General features: G+C 39.9%; 1 protein-coding gene across 4 annotated transcripts in view; it reads left to right on the plus strand.

Moving 5' to 3' along the window:
• Nucleotides 1–13,115, plus strand: part of ENPP2 (ectonucleotide pyrophosphatase/phosphodiesterase 2) — an 81,853-nt gene that overhangs the window by 47,002 nt on the left and 21,736 nt on the right. For 3 of the 4 annotated variants that reach the window (XM_010357787.2, XM_030937933.1, XM_010357785.2), the window contains 7 exons: nt 1,061–1,186; nt 4,639–4,670; nt 5,399–5,526; nt 7,676–7,763; nt 7,921–8,008; nt 9,119–9,303; nt 11,563–11,614. In XM_010357787.2, coding sequence (XP_010356089.1) covers nt 1,061–1,186; nt 4,639–4,670; nt 5,399–5,526; nt 7,676–7,763; nt 7,921–8,008; nt 9,119–9,303; nt 11,563–11,614 — 699 coding nt within the window. The remainder of the gene's footprint in view (nt 1–1,060; nt 1,187–4,638; nt 4,671–5,398; nt 5,527–7,675; nt 7,764–7,920; nt 8,009–9,118; nt 9,304–11,562; nt 11,615–13,115) is intronic. The other variant, XM_030937932.1, reaches the window with a different exon arrangement.

Genomic DNA, 13,115 nt, shown 5'->3' on the forward strand with positions numbered 1-13,115 from the left:
AGGGAAGGTTCTGGATCTGGGATCCCAGGAGGTGATTATTTGAATTTTACCAGATCTGGGGTACTCTGGGTTGTATTTCCTTATTTTAAAACTTTAGGGCATCCTTTACAGGATATGCATATATGAGTATTCTCCAACAGGATTATTTTCCCTGTTAGAGAATATTCATATGTTTAATTGTACTGAGCAATATATTAAAATGTTCCAGGTCATCTCATACATTTCAATAAGGTCTCTAGTAGCCTCCATAGTCTATGATGCTAAGATGTGAGTTTACAACAATGTTTTAAATAAAAGCATTTTGATAAAGGAATTTTCCTTGATGGGGACACACAACAAATCTTGGGATGGAGGAGAAATATTTGTTTTAAAAAATTCCCTACCTAGAACCTTCTTGTGCTTTAGTTGCTAGCCTTCAGTTCTGACTAATTACATTGTTTACAACTTGTTTTCAATGTTATTTTGTTTTTCAGTTTGGGTGGTCATTGGAACTGACATTTTTCTTTCTCATCTCTTGTTGCCAGTATTGTTTTGTCAGTAACATCCAAGGCCACCAGTGGAGACAGTGAGGACTGGTGATTATGTACTCAAGACAGGAGATATATTAGAGAGTTGGAAAATGCCATTTTGTAAGAGATGCAGAACTGTATATTCCATTTATACCTCTAGGGTGTTTTTTTTTTTTTTTTTTTTTTTTTTTTTAAAGAATAGATCTTTTTCACAAAGACTCTGTAAATAGTTGTGTTTATTGTTGTTGTTGTTGTTTAAATCATGGTGACTTCCTTTGTCTTGCTGTTCTGGCTGAATGACTTAAAATGTAATGCATTTTCACCCTTCTGTGCTTGCAAGATGACATGGCTAAGTAAAAGTCTAGAGAAAAGATTATACAGAGAAGCCTTAAAACATTTAAAGTCAAATACAAAAATCTCAAAAGTCAGGGCTCTTCCCATTAAGTTATTGAAAACTAACTAAAGAGATGCCTGATGTTATCTTTAGTGTCTATGTTAAGATTTTTGTTTCAATATTGCCTGAAAATACTCTTTTTTCTCCCTCCCCATAGGAATGGAAGATGTCACGTGTGATAGAACCGAGTTCTTGAGTAATTACTTAACTAATGTGGATGATATTACTTTAGTGCCTGGAACTCTAGGAAGAATTCGATCCAAATTTAGCAATAATCCTAAATGTAAGTTGATTCTTAAAACATTAAGTGGTTAGAGTGGTAATACAATGGAATAGTAAGGGCTTGTTTTCTAAAGCTAAAATACTTAGGTAAAAATTCTGGCTCTGCTATCACTTAGCTGAATGACCTTGAATAAGTCGTTTAAACTCTAAGCCTCAGTTTTTTCTTCTGAAAAATGGGGATGATAAATGCTGCAGCTATCTGTAGAAATTAATCTATGCATATTGCTTAGAGTGGTTCCTGGCACATAGTAGCATTATATAAATATTTGCTCTTATTCTTATCATGTGGAAATTGCACTTAGTTTGAAGCATGTTCATGACCGCAAACTTCTGTTTATAAGATAAGAACTTTTTCAATAAGAAGTTCAGGCTGGTCCTTTTCAGCCAAAACTGGAGGATCTGTGTAGGGGTTGGAAGAACCACATTTGGACTGTGAGAGTTCCTAGGAGCCTTGTGGAACAGAGCCCATTCTCTTTGTAAAAATGACCGGTAGAACCTAGTAGGAAAAAATATTAAGCCCTTGGGAAGTGGCAGGTGAAAGATTAGAAATAAGAATGAACAGGAATAATCTTGTCACTTATGTTTTACATGTTCCGGTTATGATCTACCACTGATACAAACTTAATTGGTGGACTAAGATTTTTAGGTGCTGCCTACGCAGCCTTTGAGAAGTCCATTGTTTTCTTGAGGTTATGTCACACTTTGAAAAAAAATTCTTTAAGGTTTTTAGCCTTGGGATTAAGAAACCATTGACACCAACCTTTCAGCTTTGGAAAATTAAGTTTTTCCCTAACTATGTTCCTGAGTCAACACAAATGGAAGTGTTCCAAGGTCAGCTCCAGGCAATGTTGTGAAATAAACAAAATGTGGGTGTTTCTGCCCTCTCTCCTCCATGACCTTTCCTGCTCCTGTGTTCTCCCTTTTCTGCCCTCATTTAGACAGGACACAGTCACTATGGCACCCCTTGATTTTAGTATTTGCACTTCAGGGCTATGCAAAAAAGATTTTCTCTATTTTTAACAGTATTTCTGACATTAGTACATGTAATAGGGAGGTTGGTTTGGAGGGAAAAAAAAAAAAAACTTCCCATGGCCCATGAAATCATAACTATCAATGATGAAAAGCTTTGAACCTTACAAAAACACTTTCCAATGTGGTTTCATTTTGTGGGAGACAGTAGCATGGGGTGGTGACAGGCACAGATGTCTGGATTCATATCTCAGCTCTGCTCGGTACTCACCGTGTGAGCACCCTGTACCTCTGCTTCCTCATCTGCAATGTAAGGATTGTTGGGAAGATTAAATAAGAGATTGTGTTTACGTAATTTAGATCAGTGCTTAGCACATAGTCAAAGCTATATAAAGGTTGGATATGATGATGATGTCTTAGTCATACCACTATTTCTGAGACTCTGCTGATCCCAGATGGGAAAGTGTAAGCTTTATACACACACACACACACACTTATTTAATCATTTTAATAGCATTGTGTGATAAGTATCACTATCCCTTTTATAGACAGTAGAAATCAAGGCTCAGAGAGGGGTGAAGGAACTAGCTTCAAGGATGATGGTTAGTAAGTTGCAGGTCTGAGATTTGAAGCCAGATTAGCTGAACCACTGCCCTTTGGTCACACAAAATGAAGACTGTTAGCCTGAAAAGAATGAGTTCTTCAGAATTGAAGGATTGATGTCCCCAGCATGGACTCCGGCATTGGATATTTCCTAGTAATTCTCTGGGACTTACCTGAGTACATGCTATTTACTTTTCTTCATTATCAAAGACCATGAACTTACTCTATTTCATCCCTTTGAGGAATATGATTTATGAGGCCTGGCTTGCTCAATCAGATTGCTTGAGTGCCAGAGTGCCAACTCCTCCTCCTTCTGAAAATCCATTGGCTTAGTGAGGATTTGAACAGCATTTACCTCCCAGGGTTATTGTGAATGACCAGAGAGAAAGTGCCTGCAAAGCTTTCTCTTTTTTTTTTTTTTTTGAGATGGAGTTTTGCTGAGTTGCCCAGGCTAGAGTGCAGTGGCTCCATCTTGGTTCACTGCAACCTCTGCCTCCCTGGTTCAAGCAATTCTCCTGCCTCAGCTTCCCAAGTAGCTGGGACTACAGGCGCCCACCACCACGCCTGGCTAATTTTTTTGTATTTTTAGTAGAGACAGAATTTCACTGTGTTAGCCAGAATGGTCTCGATCTCCTGACCTTGTGATCCGCCCACCTCGGTCTCTCAAAGTGCTGGGATTATAGGCGTGAGCCACTGCATCCGGCTACCTGCAAAGCTCTTATAGAAAGACAGGCACATAGTATGAAATCTATTTGGGCTATTTTTATTTCATTATTACTTATTTGCTTTCCAGTAAGAGATGCAATTAAGGCCAATGGAATACACATTTTAGTTTTGGTTTTCAAGCTTTAGAACTAAGATTCTGAAAATACTCTTTGGAGTCTGTATATGTATACCCCAAGGCAAGTTTATTCATGCATTTTTGATGAATATGAACAAATATTTATTAACAAATGTGTATTGAGTGTCTGCTCTGCACAGACCCAGGGATACAGCAGCAAGTGATACAGATAAGGCCCGCTCCACTGGTATTTAGATGCCAGGGAGGGCTGCCTCGTGATAGTTGCTATCTCTTCTGAACACAACTTTCGTTTTCTGCTGATTCTGTAATAACATACTGAAGTAAACTTCCTGAAAACAAAACAAAATCCAAGCAACCTACAATCTCCTCTTTCTCCCCACATTCCGCCCAAAAGGGGAGCTTCAGATAATATAATCCTGTCCACAGTTTATGCACAGCCATCATTTACATAGTTTTGCTTTCAGCTAGTTCCGAGTATTGACTGAAATCTTTTACTTGATGCTGTTGAAAACAAAGGAGGTGCATGCACGTGTGTGTCTATGACTGGAGAGGTGCAGCTACCTATATAATTACGCCCAGGATATAACTAGGGAAACAAAACTCTCTTTTAAAAAATAACTCAATGGATTAGAAGTTTATTCTTAAAGTGGGTGAAGACTTGTTTCAAAAATCTGCAGATAAATAAGAAGTTACATTAAAAGCCCCAAATGCCCAGTTTAGTTCCTGAGGTCAAACTGCAAATAAATTATGTCTTGAGGGGAACCATTAAGGGGAACTTAAAATAAGAAGCAATTTACCTAGCCGTATCCTGGTGCTATGGAAGGAGGAATTCCCTCCAGAAGAGCAGAACTGGACCTAGGAGGGCAGTTTACTGTAGGATTTGTTCCACTTGCTTAGCTGCATTTCAATAACTGAAATGTTGAATACCCACACACAATTATTTATCTTTCAAACAAAACACTAAAGTGTTAGTCTTCTGTGGGATGGAAGGAGAAGGAATTGAGTATCTTGCTGCAAAAACGATTTCTCTTGGTAAAGATTGTTATTTCTTCTGAAATCTTTCTCCTCTCTTTGAACAGATGACCCCAAAGCCATTATTGCCAATCTCACGGTAAGTGTTGCCAGTTGTCCCGCCTCTACCCTCCCCAGGTCTCTGCCTCTGGAGCAGCCTTCCTCCTGTGTGTGACTCCCCCGGGCCGAGGGCAGGAGGAACACTTTCCTCACTGCCCTGCCATCCTGTATATTTGTTTCCTTAAGAGCTTTCAAAACTTCTGGCCTGTGGTCAGCTCCAGGCTCCCTAATGGTCTTGGCAATGATACAAAGGGAGACTATCTGATCCTTCCATTAGAACTGAAAAGTATTCATTCATGATTAAACAAATCTTTACTTTCTCTGAACCAGAACTGCCCACCCACTCTGCTCCATTGTTCCCGGATGCTGGGTAGCGACCTTAATAGCACAAGAGCATCTAATCAGATAAGCCTAAACCTACGTGCTCCTCCCCTCCCACTGACACCCGGCCCTCAACTGCTTGACTTGAAGGAGTTGGGAAAGGCCTAGGAGTGTGAATTGCTCTTAGCAATGGTCTCACAAGCCAGGAATGCATCTTGAAATTCCTAACTCTCCTCGGATAGCCTGTCATATCATCTCCAAGGTTACTTAATCTCTTTTGAATCTATTTGTTTTCAGTGTACATTATTTGATAGAAACAAATTTCATTTATTCACTAACTAACCTTTAGTTAGGCTTAAAATCTCCTTCAGCTTTCTAGAGAAATAATTTGTGAGAATTTTTCCAAAAGGCATTCCATCTAAAGTCTGATTTCCATTTCTATTTCAGTGTAAAAAACCGGATCAGCACTTTAAGCCTTACTTGAAACAGCATCTTCCCAAACGTTTGCACTACGCCAACAACAGAAGAATTGAGGATATCCATTTATTGGTGGAACGTAGATGGCATGTTGCAAGGTATCTGGTATATGGGCTATTTCTGTTTCTCATTTCCACAACCACCCTTTTGGCAACTGGAAACATTTTATCATCCTTAGTCATCGCTGAAAGAAATATCAGTTGGAAATCTCACTGTTTCCAAAAATTTTGTGGGCTACGTAAACCATCAGTGATGAGACAACATATCTCTATGTTCTGGGTCTCAGCGTCGTGGTGTCTCTTTGTAGTCTGTCGGTGCATCTGTGTGTGTGTGTGTGTTTGTGTGTGTGTGTGTGTGTGTGTGTGTGTGTGTCTTTCTTTCTTTGAATTTACGTTCGAACCTCTATTCTTACTACTTGGGTAAGTCAAAAGTATAAATAGGACCTTGCCCTAGTATATTGGGCTGATTTGATCTCAGTTGTTGAGACTTTGCTTGTAGCAATATTTATAGAGGACTTCAGAAAATGTTAACGTTAAAAACTCTGTTATTGTGGGCACTTTTTACATTGCTTTAAATATTCCCGATGTTTGCCTTCTATTGAACTACAAAAGACTCTCCAATGTTGAAGAGAAGGTTCTTTGCTTTTGAATGTGGTCTAGGACATGTCTGGAGGCTCTAACAACTTGCAATGAGTTAATTATTAAGGATTTATCCATTTTCACAGAGACCTGGAAGTAGCTGTTTCCCACTCACTCTTACTCCAACTTTCTGCTTAAGAAAAGTGCTGCGAATTTGTCTATCTCAATAATTGAACAACTGCCACATGCACTCCAGCTAGGTACTGGTTTGCAAGAGAGAGAAGATAACAAAAAAATATTTAGAAACTCCAAGTTCTAAGAACTTAGAACTCTAGAAACTTGTATAAGTATGGGACACTTAGAGAGACACATGGGAGAGATATATAAATATCATGCTGTAATTTTTCGGGGTGTACTTAGAGTTAAATATGTGGGATTATGAAGAAAGATGTATGAAGAACAGGAATTATTGGAGTCTTTTAAAATAGTTGTGGGAAATCCTCATGGAGAATTTACAGGGATGTGACTGAAATTAATTGGCTAAGTATGTGCTCCTGAAGAATTAATTGGCTGAGTATGTGCTCCCTTTTATGTGTGGGGCAGCTTGGAAGGGGTCACACTGGCGCAGGTAGTAGGTTCAAATGGCAAAAACATGGGAGGCGAGTAGAAGTTAAGTGAAAGATGATGACAGTTGGGCAAATTAGTGTAGCCCAAAAGCAGGCATGTTGGTTAACAGTGCATCTTTTAAATTGAACTCTTCTTGCATTGTTGAGGTATTATATGTGTATGGCTTATTATCCTAAGCCCTTATTATTCCAAGGGTGGAGACCCATGTGTTAGATTTTTTGTTTTCCCAAAGCACTTTCAGTGCTATGTACTCATAGGTACTTAGGAAATGTTTGTATTAAATAAACATGGAAGTTATTTTGGAAAAGGGTCACATGACACTTTTGCAAAAGGTGTCTTCTGTCACAAAAGGAAAGATCAGATGGTCTTAATGTCTACAGTATTTCTGTTTTCTGTTTCTAAATGAAGATGTTGTCTAGGTGAGGCCATGCTTTTGTCAGATACGTCACGATGACTGTTAAGTTGGCTGCTTGGTTGTACTCTAGTTTTATTGTATATTGGTAGATAAAGTTGCATGCAAACATTTTTATAGAATATAGATCTCCATTCATTGTTTAAACATCACATATTTATTTTATTTTAAATTTTAAATTATTATGGATATATAATAGGCGAGACATCACATTTTTTTAAAGTGCCTACTACCTCTTGACACGGAGCCTAGGGAGGGGTACATAGAAATGAATCAGACAAACATAGTCCTAGAGTCGAGAATCTTACAGTCTTGGAGCTAGTGAAGCACCTAGACAGGCAGAGCATGACTTTTGACAAGTGCCCTACTTGGTGTAAGCACGAGGTTCCAGGAAAGCATCATGACTTCTGTTCACAGGTCTCCATTTATCCTGCAATAACTGTCAAGGAAAGTCACTTGGAGAAAAGAATAGGATCCTCTTTTCATCATCACAAGAAGGATGCAATTAAAATAGAGACAAATAGACTTTCAAAAGCCCCTTCTTAGAGTTTCTTTGTACCTTGAAATTACCTTTTTATCAGAGTAATTTCATGAGAAATCCTAACTGATCATGAAATTGTTTCAATTTAGGAAACCTTTGGATGTTTATAAGAAACCATCAGGAAAATGCTTTTTCCAGGGAGACCACGGATTTGATAACAAGGTCAACAGTATGCAGGTATGATGGCACTACTGTGAATTGAAATTGTGTTTTAGTGATTCTTCGAAAGGATAAGTAATGGTGGTGTGAGTGAAGTTGTATGGTAGTCATAAATAGAGGAAGGGTTCCTACCCAACAATACTTAACTGTTCTTGTTTTTCTTTTCTTTTGGAAGACTGTTTTTGTAGGTTATGGCCCAACATTTAAGTACAAGACTAAAGTACCTCCCTTTGAAAACATTGAACTTTACAATGTTATGTGTGGTAAGTCACTCATTCAATCAAAACCATTGAAACAATCTTTAGTTAGTATATGATCTTTCTCAATGTCAGAGAAAGAAATGAGGTGTCTATTTTCTGGGACCACCTCCTCTTCCCCACAAAAGATTATAACTTGCCCATTGGTTCAAAGACAGAATATTATCCCCTTCTAAGGCTTCTTTGTCTTCCTTCAACAGTTGACTAATGGGGCGTTTTCATAGTGTTGCTGTTGGCAGCCTCTGGCTGGTCTAACATAGCATTACAGTTTGACACCACTGGTCAGAGACCTGATGAAGCAAGAGTTCTGCATAGAGCCCTCTCCACCTCCATCTCTCACATTGCAGCCCAGTTAAAAATGTTGCCAGCTTGCATCCTGGCCAGCTATTTATGTGCTCTTAATTATTTTTCTTCCTTGAGCTTCTAGTTGCTGAATGAGGACAACTTTTCCTATTTAGTAAGGGAGTGCCAGTCTGGTGGTTAGAGGGGGAGTCTGCAAGTCGGGTCTCCTGGGTTCTTTTCCCATCTTGGCTGCTAGCTCTCCCCTGTCCTGCCTCTGAGCTCAAGCAAGTTACTGAATACGCACTTGGCAACCATTCATTTGCTATGAAATCAGCCTGTTCATTGCTCAGTGGCACTTCAGGGGACAGGGCCAAAGCCTCCTCGTGTCCCCACACTTCTGTGGAGTCATTAGAGGGCAGACTTCTAGTTAGCTATTGATTATAAGTCTCATTTCAAAAGGTGGAATTAAACAGTCCCAGAGAAGTGCAGAAAAAAGTGATACTGACATGGATGGTCCTTGGGTTGTAACTATCACAGATATGGGCAATAGTTAATCAAGGCCTTGTTCCTTCACTCTTTCTTTTGGGAATCTCTCTCTCTATTCATGGTCAAGCAATGAACTTGGCTATTTCAGAAAGCTGTGGCAAGATGTGGTCAGTCCAGAATGGTTCAGGAGGTAAGGAGGGGGTGCCTGCCATCTACATTTGGTTTTGTCCAATTCTGATCTGTGTTCAGAGTTTTCAGACCCCATAGAAGGTGAAGGCTTTTAAACCTTACCATATCTCATCAAAAAGATGTAAGAAGCACCTGCCTCCTTTTCTTACTTTTCATTAGATCTTCTGGGATTGAAGCCAGCTCCTAATAATGGGACCCATGGAAGTTTGAATCATCTCCTACGTACTAATACCTTCAGGCCAACCATGCCAGAGGAAGTTACCAGACCCAGTTATCCAGGGATTATGTACCTTCAGTCTGATTTTGACCTGGGCTGCACTTGTGATGATAAGGTAGAGCCAAAGGTAGAAATAATCTTTATGTTTATTATGGAGGAGTATGTTGGGTGGCTAACAGTGCTGGTCAGTAGAACTTTCTGTGACAATGGACATGGTCTATAATTGTGCTGTCCAAAATGGTAGCTACTGGCTAGTGTGACTGAGGAACTAAAATTTTTATTTTATTACTTTATAATTAAAGAGCCCTATGTGGCTTGTGGGTACTATATTGAAAAGAACAGGTATAGACCATGAAAGACAAAAAGTAGAATTCAGGTTGCTAATCTGTGGAGTCACAGTTCTCAACCGAAATCTTTTTCTGTTTTCTTCAACTGTGGATCACATGTCCGTTAGTCACGGTCCCAATGGGAAACAGGTGGCCCATATAGAAGAGATTTTGAAAAAGAGTTTAGGCCGGGCGCAGTGGCTCATGCCTGTAATCCCAGCACTTTGGGAGGCTGAGGCGGGCGGATCACTTGAGGTCAGGAGTTCCAGACCAGCTTGGCCAACATGGCGAAACCCTATCTCTACTAAAAATACAAAACAATTAGCCAGGCACAGTGACGCACGCCTCTGATCCCAGCTACTCGGGAGGCTGAGGCGGGAGAATCACTTGAACCCAGGAGGCAGAGGTTGCAGTGAACTGGGATCGTGTCACTGCACTCCAGCCTGGGTGACAGAGCGAGACTCCATCTCAATAAAAAAGAAAGAAAAAAAAAGAAAGAGACTTTAAAGGAATTCAGTCATATTTAATGGGTCATTTACAAGGGCTGAGCAGCGGGATGGATGGAAGTCAATGAGGAGTGGTGAAGTGCCCTGGGGTTTGCGTGGTACCCTCCAAAGCTTGAAGGGTGAAGGGAAGGAGTAAGTTTCCAGAACATGGAAAGAGAGCTGAATAGGAAGGAACTATTGTCTTTGGCCAAGGAGTGTAGCTTGTGCATTGCAACCCAGCAGGGAGCACCCCCAGCAAGGGGAATACTACCCTCATCTCCCTCCCCTGTACTTCCTTTCACATGTTTCCCCTTGATAGCGCCTAACAGGGAGCCACAGGGCAAGTTTGCTCTTTGATGCCATCCCTAGAGGTCAGCTTCCCAGGACACAGAGCAGGGTGTGGGAGGGTGCAACAGGGATGTGGTAGTGGTGCAAACAGAGACTACTCTTGCATACTATGTTTGGACAGTTTTTCTTTTTTTCTTTTAGATGGAGTCTTGCTCTGTTGCCCAGGCTGGAGTGCAGTGGCGTGATCTCGGCTCACTGCAACATCCGCCTCCTGAGTTCAAGCGATTCTCCTGCCTCAGCCTCCAGAGTAGCTGGGATTACAGGCACCCGCCATCACTCCCGGCTAATTTTTGTAGTTTTAGTAGAGACAGGGTTTCACCATATTGGCCAGGCTGGTCTTGAACTCCTGACCTCAGGTGATCTGCTTTCCTCGGCCTCCCAAAGTGCTGGGATTATAGATGTGAGCCTCCATGCCCGGCAGTATATATCTATTAAATAATGTATCAAGTAATCTTTTGTATAGTTTCCTAAAATAACCTATACTATAGTTTTGCATGTTGTAAAATTTTAAAAAATATTCTTACATGTATCTTGCAATTATTTTGTTTATCATTATGTTTTTGAGACATGCATATTAATACATGAAGTTTTAGCTCATTTATTTATCACTAATACAGTGGTTAATGTTTAATTGTATAAATATACCATAAGAATTTTTTTTCATTTTCCTACTTGAGAACATTTAGTAATTTGCACACGTTAGCTCTTACAATGATGTTACCACAGACATTACTGGAAATGTCTTCTTGTACTATAGGCTAGGATATATAGTGAAGGGTAGAGTTGCTGACTCATGATGTTTCAGAATTGCTGAGTCATTACTTTTTAGCTTTGGTGAAAAGTGATTTCATAAATTAGTTTGGGAATCACTTCAGTGTGCCTAGAGATTAATCTGAAACATTTAGGCACTATCCTAACTAACATACATACATATGCCCAAATCATCATCAGTACCGACATGGGAAATTGGCACCGTGATTATCCACAGTTTTAAGGAAAGGAAACAGAGATTGAAGAAGGTGCTTACAAACGTAGAACTGCTAGAAGTGGAGCCCAGAACGTCAGTTTGAGAGAAAAGAGTAATTCCTCAAAAGAATGTATGATATAGATGGAGTTTAGAGTTCGCTTTTGAATTTAGCAGGGTGCTAAGTAGACAGAAGGGCATAGGAGAGAAAGAACATTTCTGATGTGCTTTCTTTTTTCCTTAACTGGTTTTCACACTTGAAGAACAAGTTGGATGAACTCAACAAACGACTTCATACAAAAGGGTCTACAGAAGGTAAGGGGTTGATGCAAAACAATCAGATAAGGTTTTTCTAGTTTTCAAAAATCGAAGAGCCTTCTTATTTACATTATAGTGTAAGCACGATATTGTTTAAAATTAAAATTTATATTGCAAAGTGACTTTTATACCTGTCTGGCAAAGGATATTGGTTTATTCCGTGTACACAGGATGCCAGCTGTGTAACAGAAAAATTCCAATAGCTTTTTCCCCCTTCAATAGCTTTTAAGCCCTCTGAAAAATACACAAGCGGTTTGTATCTGATGGGTCCTAAGTTAAGGTGCTATGGGGCACTCCTCTAAAGGGAATGATAGTCACAATGATAAATAATAGCAGCTGGTGCCTATCCCGAAACGTTCTACCTCAAGAGTCAGTGTGTATATTGTGATAGGGAGAGATATACAGAAGGAATCAAATCAGAACTCCCTCCTCACATGAAAGATCATCTCGAGCCCTAACTCTTACTTTACGTACAGTGATAACAAGCACATATTAGTGAACTTTTGCAAGCTTATGATATGACCAAAAGAAAAAAAAACCCAGTGACTTGTACTAAGATGGTTTCTTGCTTCCATTTCACATTTTAGTATGCTGGCTGTAGGCCAAGGGCAGCTTTGCCCCATGTGTGTTCTTTATTCTGGAACCCAGGCTGAAGGAGTAGCCTCCATCAGAGACATGTCCTGCTCTTGGCAGAGGGAAAAGAGTGGCAGAACTGTGCACTGGGTCTCAGTGCTTCTGCTTTTATGAGGTATATGTCACTCCATTCACAGTTCGCTGGCCAAAGCTGAGCATATGAAACCAGTGGTGTAGGAAAGTGTATTTTTTCCATGGGGACTCTATCCTGCAAGTCATATGGCAATGGGTGGAGGCAGTAAATAATGAGGAACAAGAACACAATCTACCATGCAGGCTCTTTTTATCTGATTGTGAAGTTTCACAGAATTGGAGGAAAATAGAAGGAGAGCGGAAGCCTCCTATACATGTTACTAGAGTAGATGGGACAGCATGTTGAAACAGCCAGGAAATGACTAAAAGTATATGTAAAACACAGAAAGAACTCAAGCATAGCAGCCACAAGTCATGCAGCAAAGATGCACATGGTCAAATTCTCCTGAGAGCATTGCTTGCGTTATTAGCTTACATATGGTTCTGTTTATCATATACGCTCTTTCCGATCTGATTAAGTAGAGTTGAGGAAACCAGTAGAAGATTTGATTTACTTGACTTATTTTTCCTCTTTTAAAGATCTTCATCTGCCTCCTTCTTCCTTTTCTGTATCTCCATCCCACTTCTCCCTTTGATCACAGAATACACAGACTCTGGCATAGAACTGAATGAACCTCACTTTGAAGATAGGCCATTGTTGGTGGAAGGCACACAAATCCTTCACAAACTCTACGAGTGATTTGCAATGTTTGACACCTAACCTCTAGTGGACTAGAGTGTCATAATTAGAACAATTAGAACATTGCTAGAGTCAAAAGATGGGGAGTCTCAT

The sequence above is a fragment of the Rhinopithecus roxellana genome, chromosome 9 (genome assembly GCF_007565055.1).
Source record: "Rhinopithecus roxellana isolate Shanxi Qingling chromosome 9, ASM756505v1, whole genome shotgun sequence".
Lineage (NCBI taxonomy): Eukaryota > Metazoa > Chordata > Mammalia > Primates > Cercopithecidae > Rhinopithecus > Rhinopithecus roxellana.